General features: G+C 40.8%; 1 protein-coding gene across 3 annotated transcripts in view; it reads right to left on the reverse strand.

Annotated features, from left to right (window-relative positions):
- Positions 1-19848, reverse strand: part of NPAS2 (neuronal PAS domain protein 2) — a 168080-nt gene that overhangs the window by 50026 nt on the left and 98206 nt on the right. For 2 of the 3 annotated variants that reach the window (XM_073590460.1, XM_073590462.1), the window contains exons 8-12: positions 10767-10885; positions 10190-10272; positions 9833-9939; positions 5460-5607; positions 4653-4740 (exon numbers count right to left, since the gene is read on the reverse strand). In XM_073590460.1, coding sequence (XP_073446561.1) covers positions 4653-4740; positions 5460-5607; positions 9833-9939; positions 10190-10272; positions 10767-10885 — 545 coding nt within the window. The remainder of the gene's footprint in view (positions 1-4652; positions 4741-5459; positions 5608-9832; positions 9940-10189; positions 10273-10766; positions 10886-19848) is intronic. The other variant, XM_073590461.1, reaches the window with a different exon arrangement.

Here is a 19848-nt window from a genome sequence, read left to right on the forward strand (position 1 = left end):
CATCAACATTTACATCACAGCCAAAAATCCACCCATAGGCGTAGGCGTATTAGGATTATAAAGGGATACTTCAATTACATCCCACATCATTTTATGTTTCATCTGCTGAGTGTGTTTGCATTTTTCCTCAAGTCAGAGATCTGCTAAAATGGTTGTCATTAAAACAATATAACATTCTCCCATATTATAAACTTGATATTTCTAAATACTCAAATATTGAATTGTTTGAAAGATTATATTGTGAAAATTCTGCTTCGTGTGTTTAGTTTATTCAGGTGATAAACTAAAATGTTAATACAGTGTGTCCGTAAAGTCATGGCGCACTTTTGACCAGTCACTGGAAAGCAACAAAAGATGATAGAAATATGAAATCTGCTCCAAATAAAAGAAAAACTCTCCCAGTTTCATACCTATACAGTGCAGTTTGATGTGGGCTCCATTTGTTGCCCTACACACATCCAACCGATAGTGAAGTTCTTGCCACACACGGGTAACGACGTCTGGTGTAACAGTGAATAACGTCTGTGATTCTCTGTTTTAAGTGATTAATGTCGTTGATACGTTCAATGTACACATGTTGCTTCACATAACCCCAAAAGTAAAAGTCTAATGGCGTCAGATACGGGGATCGTGGTGGCCATGGCTTGACAGAAGCCCTGCCCATCCACCGCTGGGGGAATGTTCTATCCAGAAACTCACAAACAATGGTGGTGTAGTGTGGAGGAGCGCCGTCCTGTTGAAAAATGACACCTTCTGGAAATTGTGGCACTGCATACAATTCCAATATGTCAAGATATGTGTTTGCCGTCACAGACTGCTGTGCGAAAAAAAATGGGTCTATCATCTTATCATGCATCAGGCCACACCACATGTTCACTTTAGGGGTGTTACATTCATACTCAACGTAGGCATGAGGATGTTCAGCAGCCCATATTCGGTCATTATGACGATGAATATGTCCACAGATATGGAAGGTCGCCTCATCGCTAAGCACAATCTTCTGCAAAAATCTGACATCATTGTCGATCTCATGAAGCATATCTGTAGCAAACGCGCATCGTTTGGGTCTATCCGCCGGTTTGACTGCGTGCAACAGCCGCAATTTGTACCCCGTAATAGAGAGATGTTTCTTTAACACCTTATGAACTGTAGTCTTGCTTAGGTGTAATTGTCGAGCACACGCACGCACAGATTTTTTAGGGCTCCTTAGGTAGCTATCCCACATAGTCTCTACAAACTCATCACTGACTGATGGCCTACCAGAACGAGGTTTCTCCACCAAACTGGTGGTTTCCTTCAACGGCTTATCTCACCGAGTAATGTTATTCCTATGTGGTGGCGCTTCGTTATAAACACGCCGATATTTACATAGCACTTTAGTCATGGATTCTGAAAAACTGAAAACTGGGAGGGTTTTCCTTTTATTTGATGCAGATTTCACATTTCTATCATCATTTCTGTAGAATGAATGGAAGCAGCAGGTGCATGCTCAGTAACTAGCGGTGACGTCACCGCTCATCACTGAGTCTGCGCTCTGCTTCCATTCATTCTACAGTAGTTTACAGTCAGAGTGTCTGTGTTAGCAGCGCTCCGCCTGTAAACTGATTAACCCCTGAGATGGATTACGCCGTGGGACATGACTGAGCGCTGGACAGTTAATATATATTTTTGGTTTATTATTTTAAACGTTTTTACAGGAGAACGATGGCGTCGCTATGGAATTAGGAGTGTAATAAAGCTTTAAACAATGTGTGTAGTGTATCCTTTCATTAAAATACTTTGTTCTAATTGTGTGTGTGTTTATTTAACCCTTTAATTACAATAGGATAAATAATGGATAGGTGTCTTATTGACACTTCTCCATTACTAACCCAGGCTTAATGTCACCTTACAATAGAAAGGTGGCATTAACCCCTTAATAACCCCACTTGCCACTGCTACAAGGCAAGTGGGAAGTACCCCACAAAGCTCCAGAATAGGCGCATCTAATAGATGCGCCTTTTCTGGGCAGCTTGGGGCTTCTTTTTATAGGCTGTGGGGGGCCAAGATCAATGGCCCCTTACCAGCCTGAAAATAGCAGCCCCCAGCTGTGAGTTTCGCCGGGTTGGTTACAAATATAAGGGGGACCCCACGTCGGGTTTTTTTTTTCATTCTTCTCTCCTGCTTGCTGTTGCCGGCAGAGCAGGTCAGAAGAATAACAGCCGCGGTCAGCACCAGCCGTCGGGGAACAGCGCTTACTGAGTCGCTTCTTCCCTGGTGGCTGTTCGTGTGGTCCTGATGTGGCACACGGTTGCCACACATGTGCCACACGGAGGTTCCACATATCCACACGGACACGGATAGCTCCGGTACCATTTTTTACAGTGCCGGAATTATCTGGACGTTTGAGACCAACCTCATGCTAAGTTCATACTAGGCTTTTTTGAAGAGATTTTTTTAATAATTTTTTTTATGCTAATTTTCAGCTGCATTTTAAAGTACCAGCAAAGCCTATCATATTTCAGAAATCTCATGCGAACACATTGTTTTTTTTGTTATCAGTATTTTATGTTCTGCGTGGTTTTCTGGACATAGAGCATGTCACTTCTTTCAGAGTTTTTCCAGCGTTTTTCACCTATTGACTTGAATGGGTGATAAAAAACGCTGAAAACGCACAGGTATCATGTTTTGCTGTGTTTTTTGTACCAAAACCTGATTCTGTGTGTAGGAGGGTTAGGCCAGACTGGGGGGGTGGTCCCCTACTCACCGCGAACAAAAGATAAAGACACGAGACGGAGGCAGATTTTAGGTACAACAGGTCCGAGTTTATTGGCTGTCTTCCTGACAACCTCAGCAATACACCGCAGCACTTCCACACCTCTCCGTATTTAGGCCTGGGTACCTGTACTTCTCTTCTGTCGTAGTGATGTTTCTTTAAGGCTCAACCACTGGGGCTGCCCTAGGCCTTTCCACCACCAGCAATTCACCGGTCAGAGGTCGTCATCAATTTGGTACCCCCGGGGCCTCGTCTGTTCTGTGGTTGTTCGTTTCGGGGCCACCCCACTGACTTCCCTTCTCCTCAGTCCCCCTAGTTAAGCTCTCCACACAACACACACTCCGTCACAGACTCCTCTCCTCTTGAGCACCACCCGGGACTGGAACTTTCTGGAACCCTCCTGTCCTATTTATAACTTTCCTGGTTCTCTATAACTCCGCCCCTGCATGACCAACGGTTTCTAAAGCCATAAGCTGCTGTCACGTCCTTAACTCACGCTCTCCCCTGCCATCTTGTGGTCAACCCAAGATACTGCACTTAATCTACACTTTTCCCAGCTGTTTCCCTAGTGTAATTACAAACATACGCCTACAGTGCACAAACCATCCCTTCTTCTTACTGACAAGTCCGTCCATCAGGTCACCTTCCCCACATATGGAATAGGACTTTTTTTCAACACTAAACTTTATCAGTATGCACAAGAAAAAAATCTAGCATGCCGAAACCACAGCAAAAAACAAAAAAAAAAATGCACAAAAAGACAAGGAAATATGCTTTTTTTTCTGCAGCATCTTTCCTGACACAAGATCAGGTTTTGCTGCAGAAAAAAAAAAACTTAGTGTGAACTGACCCTAAAAGTTGGGCTTTCCAGCTTTATGATATGCAATTTGCATTGGATTTTTTCTAATGACCTAAATTTCACTTATCTACTATTGTTTAACCTCCATGCATGATAGAATGTAATCAGGCCACACATCTACTGTCTACCTGTGTAGCTTTCATTATATTTAAGAGCCCCAGTCCCTTTTCTTTCTAGCACCTGTTCCTGATTTTAATTATGTTTTAAGACAATTTTCTAATAAAAATGTATGTTTCTTATAATGAAATCTCGTGCCACCTTGTGCTTGATAACAATGGTAAAACCAGACACCTGGTGAGCTTTGGTTTCCATGCCATATTTTCAGTCAGGATGCCGTCCATGTGCCCGACAGACCGCACACTGACACTATAATAACCAGAGTGCCCGTGGACACCAACAATTTTTCGTATGGACCAGTAGTCCACGTGAGAAAAATGTCAGAAATGGACAACACTACTCCATCTCAATAACGCAGTCAGGACTGGCTCAGGTTTTAGTTATCTGAATGCGGCCTTAGGCTGAAATCACACACTTTCCATTTCTCACTTAATAGCATTTTGTAATTTTTTTTTTTTTTTTACACTTTTTTGATACATTGATGTATTTTTTCTGTGTGTGTACCAGTAATAAAACATGTTGCCAGCGGATTATTCAGTCTACTCTCCAAGCGTGTAACAGCAGAGCCTCTTTTTTCAGAAACAATCAGGAGCAATATATGATAAGCTTAATAGATCAGGAATAAATCACTTGTGTGTCTCTCTCTGTGCAGCATCTGCAGCAGGCTGCTTCTCTCATACACAGACACAGGAAAATAGGAAATACAGTCACATGCTCTCCCTGTGTGAGCCTTTGGGAGTTTTTTTTTGTTCTAAATTTATGAACAGCATACAAATCTAGCAACTAAACACTCATAGACAGGAATGGAGTTGTTGCACCAAACATATTTCAACAAATCAGCACAGTATTAAAGCTCGGCAACAGAGACGAGTACCTTTAGCACGTCAATCACGCATTTGAATATAAAAATAGAATTAGTACCTTTAGTGAGGATGTGACAATGGCTTCTGATGAGGTAATATATATATTCATTTTTTGTCTCCTTTCCACTCGAACATCTGCATAACTGCTTTTTAAATAACATAATGTTAGTTTAAAGAGTAACATGCATGTAATATTACCTAAAATCCATTACCAGCTATTAATATTAATATTTTCTAAAATTGTATGCCACAGTATATCTACTGGCATCAATACACACAATATATTTCCATAATATTCATTGTCAGAACGACGCCATGTAATTTTGAGCATAAACTTGTATGGGTGCGTGTGAGATGAGTCTCACTGCAATTTTTTTTCTGATGCCGAATCGTCATGTGAAAATAATTGCTGATCCGCTCTGCCCCATAGAATAACACTGGGCCAAGTGCTATCCGATAAAACATCACATAGCACTCGGTCGTGTTATACGCTTGTGTGAGCGAGGCCTTAAAGTAAGTATGGGTTTAGTTTAAAGATCATTTGGATAGTTGGGGGGAGAGAAACTTTATGTTCCAAAATTTTCCTTTGTTAACTCAACACTGTCAAGCAATGCAGTGGGGGCAGAGCTAGCTGGCAAAACTGGTAGAGGAAGGGCAATGCAGAGGGCATTGCCCTGCTCATGGTGTTCTTTGCACCTGTAGTGTATATGAACCTAAAGAATGTTTTCTCCAAATATTATCAAGTGCATACTAAAGGTATCATCTTAGCATGAGGTTCCTTCCAAAGACATGTACTTACTTTAATACAGATCAGACTCCTTTTGAAGGTGGAAACTCACAGAAAATGCTGCATAAAATACTGTACCTCACAACAGAATGAGTGCAAACAATGAATTCGGGCTTGGAATTCCATTGATGGTAAGTAATATAGTAATGAGTCTGAAGCCAGATCCACTGTTGACCTTTGGTAAGAAACCGATAGGAGCAAGACTTTCCTTTTCCAAACTGCATTACTTTTAAGGGAAATACATTTTGTTTATTTTTTAATAAAAAACAAGAATACAATTCATTCTACTTTATCAAAATACTATAAATAAGCAACACACTTGCAACGCATAAAATAAATTAGCACATTCAATTAGTCACACTTTAACCCCTTCACCCCCCAGCCTGGTTCCACCTTCATGACCAGGCCAAATTTTAGAATTCTGATGAGTTTCACTTTATGTGGTAATAACTCTAGAATGCTTCAACGGATCCCAGTGTTCCGTTGACATTTGGTCGATATTTTTTTGCGTATATTTGTAAAAATATCAGAATTTTGGTGAAAATTTCACAATATTCAAACTTTTAATGGTTACCCTTAAACCAGAGAGTTATATCACACAAAATAGTCAATAAATAACATTTCCCACATGTCTACATTACATCATCACTTTTAAAATATAATTTTTTTGTTAGGAAGATAATAATATTTCTATAGCGCCAACATATTCCGCAGCACTTTACATTTTAGAGGGGACATGTACAGACAATAGACATTACAACATAGCAATAATCACATAAACAACAGATACCAAGAGGAATGAGGGTCCTGATGGCAAGCTTACAGTCTATGAGGAAATAGAGGAGACATGAAAGGTAAATGGCAACAATTGCTTTCATTGTTCTGACCAGCCAGAATGTAATAAATCAGGTGTTCATGTAATACTGCATGAACCAATTATCAGCCAGAATATGTAAAAGTACAGACACAGAGGGCTATTAAATGCATATAGGGTGTGAGAACCGATGATACAATGGTCCTGGTTATGAAAAAAAGTTTGAATGGGCAACACAGGGATAGATAGATAAATGTGTTAAGGAGGTAGGCCAGTCTGAAGAAATGCAATTTTAGGGCACACTTAAAACTGTGGGTATTGGGGATTAATTGTATTATCCTGAGTGGTGTATTCCAAAGAATTGACGCAGCATTTAAAAAGTGAGACGGGAGAGGGAGATTCTGATTATTGAGGATGTTAACCTTAGGTCATTAGCATAAAAGTGGGGCACGGGTAGGGTGGTAGGCTGAGACAAGGGAGGTAATGTAGGGTGGTGCCTAACCGTGGAGGGCTTTGTGGGTGAGAGTGATAGGTTTATATTGCACTCTGGAGTGGATGGGTAGCCAGTGTAATGACTCGCACAAGGTAGAGGTATCAGTGTAACAGTTGGTGAGGAATATGATCCTGGCTGCAGCATTCAAGACAGATTGGAGAGGGGAGAGTTTAGTAAGAGGGAGACCGATTAATGGAGAGTTACAATAGTCCAGACAAAATCAATAGGAGCAACAGTAAGAGTTTATGCAGAATCGAAAGAAAGAAGAGGTTGAATTCTAGAAATGTTTTTGAGGTGTAGATAACAAGAGCGAGCCAGTGATTGGATGTGGGGGGGTGAATCAAGTATGACCCCAAGACAACGGGTAGGTTACTGGGGATTAATGGTAGTTAGAAGGCTAAAAGTTTATCAGCAATTTCTCATTTTTCCAATTAGAAGTCATTGCTAACTACTGGGACTTTTTACCATAATGCCTGTAAAGGTACCAAGTTTCACTTCCAGGTAGCTTCTCATTAAGTACCTTTGAGCACTATTTCCAAGGGCTATTCTATGACTATATCACTATAGATAGCACATTTGAATTAATCTATTTATGATATTTCCTCAATACAGCACATAAGCACTTTAAAGGGAAATCCATACTTTAAGTGCATTCTTTACTTTTAACTACTTTTAGTATTTTTAATACGTTGCTTCTAACTATTACTCTCTCCTTTTTAGTCTGAGCAATTACACCTTATATTTGATCAACTTTACTATATAGCTGATTTCGTCCATTCACTCCATGCATACAAGAACCTCCTACATCTAACAGGTATCTAATTTCAACATATACTGTTTATATACACGTCTGAATCATAGCTCAGGTATAATGTTTAATCTTCTCCCTATAGACTTACAAAACCATTTTTTGTAGGAAACACATCGCCTTTGAAGTGACTTTGAGATGCCTGTATAACAGAAAATACCCAAAAGTGACACCATTTAAAAACTGCTCCCCTCAAAGTCCTCAAAACTACATTAAAGAAGTTTATTAAAGCTTTTGAAAGCACCTAATGTGCCAAAACAGCAGAAACACCCCAAAAGTGACCCCATTTTGAAAACTGAATTCCTCGAGGAAGTTATCAAGTGGTGTAGTAAGCTTTTTAAACCAAACAGGTTATGTATGGAATGTTATAACTTTAAGATATATAAATTAAAAATGTTATTTTTTTTAAATGTTGTTTTAACCCCCAAATTTTTCATTTTCACAAAGGTAACAGGAGAAAATGGACAATACAATTTGTTGTGCAATTTCCCCTGAGTACACCGGTACCCCATATGTGATGGAAAAGTACTGTTTTCTGCCACGCGGCAGGGCTGGGATGGGAAGGAGCACTGTTTGACTTTTAAAGCGCAAATTTGGCTGGAATAGATTGCGGACACTGTCACGTTTAGGCCGGTTTCACATTAGCGCATTTTCAGCGCGCGCACGGCCGGGGGTAGCTCCGCCCCCGAGCCGGCTCTCTGCCCGGCGTGCCCGCCCCTTCCTTGTAGCGCCGCCTCCTAGCGGACAGCGGCGCCTGCGATCGGCGCACCCTATCTTTAGCATAGGGTGCGCCGATCGTGCGCAGGCCGTGCGCTAGTTGCGCTTTGACCTGCGCTGCGCACTTTTGACGGTGCGCCGTGCGCGCCAAAATCCGAAAAGTTTGATTTTGGCGCGCACGGCGCGCCGTCAAAAGTGCGCAGCGCAGGTCAAAGCGCAACTAGCGCACGGCCTGCGCACGATCGGCGCACCCTATGCTAAAGATAGGGTGCGCCGATCGCAGGCGCCGCTGTCCGCTAGGAGGCGGCGCTACAAGGAAGGGGCGGGCACGCCGGGCAGAGAGCCGGCTCGGGGGCGGAGCTACCCCCGGCCGTGCGCGCGCTGAAAATGCGCTAATGTGAAACCGGCCTTACAGATCATGTGGTGCTGATGTATCTGAATACTGGAAACCCCCTACAAGTGACCCTATTTTAGAAACTATAACCTTCAAGGAATTTATCTAGAGGTTTGGTAGGCACCTTGAACCCGCAGGTGCTACACAGAATTGAGTTGCGCCATACAGACAAAAAAAATCTAATTTTTCCCCAAAAAAAGTTGCTTTAGCCCCAATCATTCATTTTCACAGGGGTAATAGAAGGGGTACAGGGTGGGCCATTTATATGGATACACCTAAATAAAATGGGAATGGTGACAGTTTTCTTGCGTAGGGTGTCTTGCACCACCCAAAAAAGTTTACCTCATCACTAAACATAATGTTCTTTGTAAACTGAGTTTCCTGTTCCAATTTTTGTTTTGCCCATTCTGCAAATTCAGGGCGCCGATCTGGGTCACCTCACCAACCATTCCCATTTTATTTTGGTGTATCCATAAAAATGACCCAACCTGTAGAAAATAAACCATATAATCTGTTGTGCAATTTCTCCTGAGTACACCAATAACCCATATCTGGAGGAAAACAACTGTTTGTGCACCCAGCAGGGCTCAGAAGGGAAAGAGCCCTACTTAACTTTTTCAGCACAGATTTGGCAGGAATTTGAAGAGCCTCTATGGTGCCAAAAGAGCAGAAACCACCCAAATGTGACCCTCATTTGGAAAGTACACGTCTTGAGGAATTTATCTGGGGGGGTAATAAGCATTCTAAACTCACAGATTCACAGAATTGTCTAACACTAGGCCGCGGAAATTAAAAATTATTTTTTTCCATTAAAATATTGTTCTTAAAAGTTCTACTAGGATGGATAACAATATGTTAGGCAATTTCTCCTGAGTTCGCCAATACCCCATATGTGGTCAGACACTTCTTTTCAGGCACAATGATTTGAATGATGCTAACGTATGGCACTACCTCTACATCTCAGAACCCCCAGCAATCATTCATTTATCATCTATTCTGTGGCGTCCAGCGGGCGGTCCTAGAGTAATTGATAGCTATTTCTATATGCACATTTTTGCATAGAAGTCTGCCAATCAAAGAGTAAGCCTGATTACTGTACTCCTAAGTAAACTGAGACGTCAAAACTTCAGTGAAAAAAAAATACATCATTTCAAAGCTATCCCACAAATTACTATATATGTAGACGTCATGACTACTCCATATATACTATGATGAGAGCACTTACAATGTTCGTGACATTTGGCTAATATATCTAGGTCATCTACATGATAATAATCATATCCTGATGTTCCAAGAACCTCAAAAGGTAAGTATCCTATAATTGGTGGAGCCCTGTATGGAAGAAGAAAACAAATGCTTATAGGGATTTTGCTTTTTTCTTTCTATTTATACATGTATGGTGCGTATTCTAGCATTAGATAATTAGAACTATTATTGTATTACATTACAAAATGCAGATATAGCTGTAAAAATGCACAAGTGCTGGAAAACAGAAATTCGGCATCTGAAACCTTCTACTGAGACAGGTTACAGGTACAGTTAGGCACAAGTACAAGTGCTGTGGCCCATGGATTATACTCGCCTGTGATCGAGAGATAGAAATTTCCATTCAAGACTGTGTCTTGATGTAAATTCTTCAAATGAATCCTCCACAGTACACATTTCCTAGAAATTAAAACAAAAATCAATTTTCTCTTTTCATTTCACAAAATAATAGCTTGAATACTATCACAGGATATATGGGCTAAACCTGCAATACTAATGCAACTCTCACTGTACATGCAACTTGAAGAAGTTTTTTATATTTTTGAAACAAGACTACATCTTTTCTTTAATATATCTCAAGAGCAAGTGATTGGGATTAGTCTACTACTATGTGTAGTACTACAGCTCTACCCCAACCAAAGAAATTGGGAATAGCTGTAGCCCTGGACACAAGAGTGTGGATGAAGAATGGTCTTCTGCCCTGCACTCAAGTGAAAAGACTATTTTTGAAGGTCAAGCCTCAACATACCGCTACAAGTGAAAATGGTCTTTAAGTAGCTCTATAAACCTAATGATGTTGCCGTTTAGCCATCATATCTTCATCCAATGTAATGTGATTTTTTTACACTTAGTAAGGCTAAAACTGTGTAAGTTATAAAGGAGCCATCAACTACCTTTAGGAACTGTGGTGTTGCCAGTCGGACTGTAGCAATGAAGCACACTTGTTTACCAAGCTGTGCTCGGTACGTTCTTGAAACCGCCCCTTCAAAGCCATTACAGGAAGATAGAGGCACTGAAATGACACCATGTATATAACAATTGTCAATACATACAGATTACCTGGTGGCATACATTCATATAATGTGAGTGCAAATCCTTCCAAAGGTCAGAATTGAAGCCTTCTAAAGTTGGTTTCCAACTCCCAATTGTCACGCTGCTGCTATGCAGGTAGATGCAAGCTCCATTAGATGGCAATAGAGTGGAGGGAGGACTGCACACAGCAAGAGCAGACTTGCAGTGCAGCAGCGAGGCTACCAGCAGGTGTCAGCAGAATAGTGAAACAAGCCGGGTCGATATTAGTCTGTAGCGCAGTACCAAAGGAATAAACAAACACAGAGTCAGAACCAAGCTAAATGGGTCAGTACCAGTCAGAAGCAGATATGCCAAAGACAAGAGACAAACAGCAGGTCAGGGTCCAAGCCAAGTCAAATACCAGAGAGTCCATAACATGAAAGGGTGAATACAGAATCAGAACGGGAAGAGAGGAATAAAACAGACACAGGCAAAGTCAGCAACAGCAAACGGACAAATCAGTGTATACACAGAGTCAGCTAATCATGCCATAGGCAGAAACTATAAGTGACACCGCCTGCAGGATGCAGTGAAGAGAAATAGCCGACCTGGTGCCAGAACGAGGCATAGAAAGTTAACCCTTAACATGGTCAGACCGGGAAAGGGAGACAGGATACAAAACCCAGACTGGATCATGACACTAATATAGTAATCAGAATAATACCCTGGCTCATCCTCCCATCTGCAGAAATCTAACAACCATAAGCTGTGTATCACATTTTTCGAGAAAGGCCCTTTGTTAAAGGGAATCTGTCAATATGATCAACCCTCCTAAGCCGTCTATATGGGCATGCAGGTACAGTTTAGGAAGTTGAATAAAATGATACCTTGATATCTGTAATCCGATGTCTTATTCCAGAGAAATCTACATTTTTTGTATATGTTAATGAGCTGATAAGATCTATGGGTCCAAAATAGATCTTCCTGAGAATTTGCCTCTAGAGCTTATTTTAAATGAAAGGAGTGTGAGACATGTAATGACTGACAGGCTGCTCTCCTGATCTACTTGCCCCATACTGGTAACTCCTCCTTTCATTTAAATAAGATCTGGAGACAGATTCTCATGCAGATCAGAGTTCAGCCCAGAGATCTTAACAGCTCATTTAAATATTAAGAAAAATATGAGTTTATCAGGAATAAGACATTGGATTGCAGATGTCAAGGTATCATTGTATTCAAAATTCGAAGACCTACAGGACCATATAGATGGCTTAGGAGGGTTGATCCTATTGACAGATTCCCTTTAACCTGTTTAATAACGATTCTTCATCCATATTGTCATCTATATGTCTGTTTTATATATCAGTTTTTTACATGAACAATGTAATAAATAAGGTCAAATACAGTTTCCTATCGTTATAATTGCAATAAAGCCATCAAAAATGCATGACATACAAATGGTGATTGTTTTTTACAAATACAGATCAAAGTAACGCATGCTGCAATTTCTTACACCCAGACCAGTGGTTTGTGCATAACATTATCCATGTGGACTCCCACATTGACTTGCATTGATCCGTGTGCTTTTTATATGCTATTAGTTTGCATGTGGACAGTACATAGACAATTAATACGTTCATCTGAATGAGCCCTCAAAGGGAATCTGTCACCAGAATACTGCCACCTTTTCTGAGAGCAGCATAATGCAGAGACAGACTGTTTTAGCAGCAGTAAATTATCAATGGAGGATATGTATAACTTACAAAAATGTGCTATGTAGATTAATCCTGGTCTCCTGCCCTGATGAAGGCATAGCGCCAAAACGCGCGTTGGGGCAGGGCGTCTATCCCAGAAGACCAGGATTAATCTACATAGCACATTTTTGTAAGTTATACATTGTTTATTGTCTGGATTTTAATCATGATATACTGTTTTTCTGGTTAGCAGATGTACAGATCACTTTGTGACACTGTTGCGGGTTTTTACTAGTGTATGGTCTGCATAGACATACTAACACTTATTTTGCACTGAGCACAGCACCTTATGCATTTATTCACATAAGTTACATTAGCACCAATTATTTTATTATATAAATACAAAGCACTTTATTTATAATGATGCACATTATCAATTTATAGTGTTATAATATTTTTATTTTTTATTATTTTTTATCTTCAATTTTTTTGCACATTTTTTACAATTATATACTGCAAGGTGGATGTATGTCTGATAAGGGATAGTATGCCCATATTTTTATCTAATGTTAATATGTATATTTCTTCAATATATGCATAAAAAAATATCATATATGGATGTCCAATTTTAAGACCTGATTTTATTTGATTGTAACAATAAATATTATATTTTATTTTGGGACTTATGGTCGTTGTGCTGTCTCTTGTGTGTTGGTTTAACCCCTTCACCCCCAAGGGTGGTTTGCACGTTCATGACCGGGCCAATTTTTACAATTCTGACCACTGTACCTTTATGAGGTCATAACTCTGGAACGCTTCCATGGATCCCGGTGATTCTGACAATGTTTTCTCGTGACATATTGTACTTCATGTTAGTGGTAAAATTTCATTCAAATAACTTGCGTTTATTTGTGAAAAAAATGGAAATTTGGCAAAAATTTTGAAAATTTTGCAATTTTCCAACTTTGAAGTTTTATGCCCTTAAATCACAGAGATACGGCACACAAAAAACTTGATAAGTAACATTTCCCACATGTTTACTTTACATCAGCACAATTTTGGACCAAAACTTTTTTTTGTTAGGAAGTTATAAGGGTTAAAAGTTGACCAGCGATTTCTCATTTTTACAACACCATTTTATTTTTAGGACCACATCACATTTGAAGCCACTTTGAGGGGTCTATATGATAGAAAATACCCAAAAGTGACACCATTCTAAAAACTGCACCCCTTAAGGTGCTCAAAACCACATTCAAGAAGTTTATTAACCCTTTAGGTGCGTCACAGGAATTTTTTTGAATATTTAAAAAAAATGAACATCTAACTTTTTTTCATAAAAAAAATAATTCAGGTTCAATTTTTTTTATTTTACCAAGGGTAACAGGAGAAATTGGACTGCAAAAGTTATTGTGCAATTTGTCCTGAGTACGCAGATACCTGATATGTGGGGGGGAACGACTGTTTCGGCGCATGGCAGAGCTCAGAATGGAAGGAGCGCCGTTTGACTTTTTCAATGCAAAATTGGCTGGAATTCAGATTGGACGCCATGTCACGTTTGGAGAGTCCCTGATGTACCTAAACAGTAGAAACCCCCTACAAGTGACCCCATTTTGGAAACTAGACCCCCTAAGGAACTTATCTAGATATGTGGTGAGAACTTTGAACCCCCATGGGCTTCACAGAAGTTTAACATAAAGCCATACAATTAAAAAATCATATTTTTTCCACAAAAATGATCTTTTCACCCTCAATTCTTATTTTTCCAAGGGTAACAGGACCCTAAAAGTTATTGTGCAATTTGTCCTGAGTACGCTGATACCCCACATGTGGGGGTAAACCACTATTTGGGCGCATGGCAGAGCTCGGAAGGGAAGCAGCGCCATTTGACGTTTTGGGCTGGAATTGAGATCGGACTCCATGTCGCGTTTGGAAAACCCCTGATGTACCAAAACAGTGGAAACCCCCCACAAATGACACCATTTTGGAAACTAGACCCCCTAAGGAACTTATCTAGATGTGTGGTGAGAACTTTATAACGCCCGGGCGTGAAAATAAAAAATTCGTATTTTTTCCACAAACATGATCTTTTAGTCACCATTTTTTTTATTTTCCCAAGGGTACCAGGAGAAATTGGACCTTAAAAGTTGTTGTCCAATTTGTCCTGAGTATGCTGATACCCCATATGTGGGAGAAAACTACTGTATGGGCACACGTCGGGGCTCGGAAGGGAAGTAGTGACGTTTTGGAATGCAGACTTTGATGGAATGGTCTGCGGGTGTCATGTTGCCTTTGGAGAGCCCCTAATGTACCTAAACAGTGGAAACCCCCCACAAATGACCCCATTTTGAAAACTAGACCCACTAAGGAACTTATCTAGATGTGAGGTGAGCACTTTGAACCCCCAAGGGCTTCACTGAAGTTTATAATGCCAGGGCATGAAAATAAAAAAAACGTATTTTTTCCAGAAACATGATCAATTAGTCCCCAATTTTTTCATTTTCCCAAGGGTAACAGGAGAAATTGGACCCCAAAAGTTGTTTTCCAATTTGGCCTGAGTACGCTGACACCCCATATGTGGGAGAAAACTACTGTATGGACACACGTCGGGGCTCGGAAGGGAAGCAGTGACGTTTTGGAATGCAGACTTTGATGGAATGGTCTGCGGGTGTCATGTGCGTTTGGAGAGCCCCTGATGTACCTAAACTATTGAAACTCCCCACAAGTGACCCCATTTTGGACACTAGACCCCCCACGGAACTTATCTAGATGTGTGGTGAGCACTTTGAACCCCCAAGTGTTTCACAGAAGTTTATAACACTCGGACGTGAAAATAAAAAAATCATTTTTTTCCACAAAAATGATATTTTTGCCCCCAATTTTTTATTTTCCTAAGGGTAACAGGAGAAATTGGACCCCAAAAATTGTTTTGCAATTTGTCCTGAGTAGGCTGATACCCTACATGTGGGGGTAAAACACTGTTTGGGCGCATGGCAGAGCTCGGAAGGGAAGGCGCACCATTTGACTTTTTCAACTCAGAATTGGCTGGAATTGAGATCAGACACCATGTTGCATTTGGAGAGCCCCTGATGTGCCCAAACAGTGGAAACCCCCAATTATAACTCCAACCCTAACCCCAACACACCCCTAACCCTAATCTGAGCCCTAACCCTAGCCCTAACCCTAGCCCTAACCCTAGCCCTAACCCTAAGGCTGTGTGCACACGCTGCGGATTTTGCTGCGGTTCCGCAGCAGTTTTGGCCGCTGCGGACCAGCAGCAGTTTTTGCTGCGGTGTACAGTACCATGATTCCCTATGGGAATCAAAAACCGCAGTGCAGACGGTGCGGAATTTTCCGCGCGGATTATCTGCGGTTTTCAATCCGCAGAAAGAATTGACATGTCAATTCTTTCTGCGGATTCTCCTGCGGTTTGCCATCTCCTCTATTGAGGAGATGAAAAACCGCAGGACAAAACCACAGAGCAATCCGCAGGTAAAACCGCAGGTCTTTTGACCTGCGGTTTCACCTGCGGATTTTACAAAATCCGCACCTAATCCGCAGCGTGTGCACACAGCCTTACCCTAACGGGAAAATGGAGATAAATACTTTTTTTTAGTTTTATTATTTTTCCCTAACTAAGGGCGTGATAACGGGGGGTTTGATTTACTATTTATGGCGGTTTTTATATTTGGCAGCTGTCAGACGCTAAAAGACGCTTTTTATTGTAAAATAGTTTTTGCATCACCACATATTGAGAGCTATAATTTTTCCGTATTTTGACCCACTGAGTCATGTGAGGTCTTATTTTTTGCGGGACGAGTTGACGTTTTTTATTGGTACCATTTTCGGGCACGTGACATTTTTTGATCGCTTTTTATTCCTATTTTTGGGACGCAGAATGAACAAAAACCAGCGTTTCATGAATTTCTTTTGGGGGGGTGCGTTTACACCGTTCCGCGTGCGGTAAAATTGATAAAGCGGTTTTATTCTTCGGGTCAGTACGGTTACAGCGATACCTCATTTAGGTCGTTTTTTTATGTTTTTGACGGTTTTATGCAATGAAAACTATTTATATAAAAAATAATTATTTTTGCATCGCTTTATTCTGTGAGCTATAACTTTTTTATTTTTTCGCTGATGATGCTGTATCGTGGCTCGTTTTTTGCGGGACAAGATGACGTTTTCAGCGGTACCATGGATATTTATATGCGTCTTTTTGATCGCGCGTTATTACACTTTTTGTTTGGCGGTATGATAATAAATCATTATTTTTTGCTTCGTTTTTTATTTTTGTTTTTTAAGGGGTTCGCTAAAAGGGTTAACTAATGGGACAGTTTTATAGGGCTGGTCATTACGGACGCGGCGATACCTAATATGTGTACTTTTATTTTTTTTTTTTTATTATTTCCAAAAAATGGATTTATTGGGGGAATATTTTTTTTTTTTTTTTTTTCTAATTTATTTGGCGATTTTTTTTAATTTATTTTTACATTTTTTTTTAATTTTTTTTTTACTTTATTACATAGTCCCAGGTGGGACATCACTGTCCTGTGACAGATCGCTGATCTGTCACATCACAGATCACTGTGACAGATCAGCAATCTGTCACAGGCATTGAAGAAGACTTCCTCTTGCCTGCGCTTTGCAGGCACTGAGGAAGCCAGCTTCCTCAGGTCCCCGAAGGCCCCCATCGCCATCTTGGATTCGGGGGCCTGGAGGATAGGAGCCCCCCGCAGCAGCGCTGCACATTGCGCTGCCGTGGGGGGCTCAGGGAAGCACGGAGGGAGCCCCCTCCCTCCCGATGCTTCCCTTTAACTCCCGGTACACCGCGATCATGTTTGATCGCGGTGTGCAAGGGGTTAACGTGTCGGGGGCGGTCCGTGACCGCCCCTGACACATAGTGCCGGGTGTCAGCTGTGATAATCAGCTGACACCCGGCCGCGATCAGCGGCGCTCACCACGTGGGCGCCGCTGATCGCGGTAGACGTACTATCCCGTCCACGGTCATACGGGCCCGGGTACCGTGGACGGGATAGTACGTCGGATGTCAGGAAGGGGTTAATCAGAACCTATGTAATATCAAGAAATACATGCCTTAAATTTGTAAATTATTACAAAGTGCATATAGTGCATGGCAATGTATGGCAAATAAGAATGCACCGCCAAAAAAATGTCTTATTCAAGCTCCATCCATCAAGTAACAAATAAATACACAGGTCCTTATCAGATGACGGGTGATGGTACACCATAGTTCGACAGATATATGATGCCTAGAAAGCAAAATAACAGGAGAAGCAAGAATTACCTGATGAAATGACGGGCAAGGTTCCAGCAGTCAGCAACCCGCCCCAACGACCGTTTCGGAGAGTTACTCCTTCATTAATTCAAAATTATTGATTTTACCTGGGACTAGTCGCTTTTTTGGAGCTTTGCTCAGTGTTTTCTCTGATAGGATAGCAAAATCCTGGTGACATATTCCCTTTAAATGTTTTTTTATTTGGTATTCTATTCTCCTGTATCTCTAAACCAGAATACAACCCTCAGTATGAGGGATCCATAACACAATACTTCACACAAATGCTACACTTTTTTTGCATTTAGATATAAGTTATAGCTGTACATAAGCTAAGTAGTTCTGTACTGTAAAATAAGAACAAGTTGCCTAAAACAATAAATCATTTAAAAAATGTGATTCTTGCATAAACATAAACCAAAGGAAAAAGCCAAAATCAGAACTACAATCTGCCTGTGCTTTGAATCTTTTTTGCTACAAAAGGCTTCATGAGATATTAGGCGGCAGTTCTCCGTACACAATTATGCATTCCTGTTTTCTTTACATGCTATAAACATGCTTTAGGCCTCAGAGGTGAAATGAGGGCAATGAATATCTCCGCCCGAAAGGGACGGGAAGGAAATGCAGTGCGGTTTCTGGAAGGCACACTGAGGAATTTCTACAGAGGATGACCTATTTGGAAAGACACCAGTGACATTACAATTGCTGGCGTATGGAATAAAGCACAGCAAAGAATAGAAAATAGAAAAAATAATGATCAGATTACTCTCAGGCTTGTGCTGCTGTATTCATAGGAAAGGGGAATGAGGACAAGTGCAAAAGTCTCTCTAACTAGTGACCCATGTAACTAGCATAAGTCGACAAAGATTGTCAATTCCTACAACTAAATAGGTAAAGCCATACAAGTCGTTAAAAAGGAACCCAATGCTAAAACAGAAGATTTAAAGGGGTTGTCCGATCTTCTAAGGAAAGTCTACAGTCACTCTAAGTGACTGCAGACTTCTGAATCCTTACAGCGTGCACACCGCCTACTGTCAGGATTCTCACGTAACTGCAGGTATGTGATATCCATAATCTTGCCACATTTTGACTAGACGTCCTCGCTCAATTCACTTGTATTACGAACTTCAATGCCATGCTGTGAGGGTCATCAGTAAGGAAGAGTGACCTCAAACTGTCCCTAGGGCTGGGGCCCTAACTATCCCTGTCCCAGGGGTACTCTTAAAGGTAGAGAGGCCTTTGTCTGACCTTACTATGCTCCTGTAAAAATCCTAAACTGTCCCCTCTCACAACCCATGAGGCATGGAACAGAAATGTAATGTAAAGAAAACACAAAGACAAAACAGAGTAACAGAAAACATCTATCATGCAAACGCACTAACCAACAATAGGGAGGAGGATAGGGACTGGGAATAATAGACTAAATAATAATAATAATTTTTATTTATATATTGCCAATATATTCCGCAGCACTTTACAATTCAATAATTCAATTCAACTAAATGGGAAAAGGGATTAGGAAACAAACACCCGCATACAACAGCAAACTACCGAACACCACAACTCCAACTCCAAAACTTCAGTTACTTAGCTTAAGCACACAGCACAGGAAGATGAATCTTCAATAGCAACAACAAACTCCTATTCAGCACAGCGTCTCCAAAGAGCAAGGAAGCAAAGCTTTCACTTGCAAGACAGAGAGGGTCTGGCCAAGTTCTATAGGAAGAGTTAATGACCAGATCAGAAGGAGCTGAAATGGAGCTATGTGTTTCTGACCTGCATAGAAAGGGTTGTTAACCTCTTCAGCACCAAAGGAAACCAAATTAATTTAATATGGAATCCAAACACATAGGCTAAATGGAAGATCTGAGATTCACATTGCGCTGTGATCATCTACCCCCAGATCTCCCAGGTTGGTGTGATACACTGGTGCCATCCAAACATGACAATAGGCACAAGACTGCATGTATGCAAATCACA

This window comes from Dendrobates tinctorius, unplaced genomic scaffold (genome assembly GCF_039654945.1).
Source record: "Dendrobates tinctorius isolate UK_male_01 unplaced genomic scaffold, ASM3965494v1 ptg000117l, whole genome shotgun sequence".
Classification (NCBI taxonomy): Eukaryota; Metazoa; Chordata; class Amphibia; order Anura; family Dendrobatidae; genus Dendrobates; species Dendrobates tinctorius.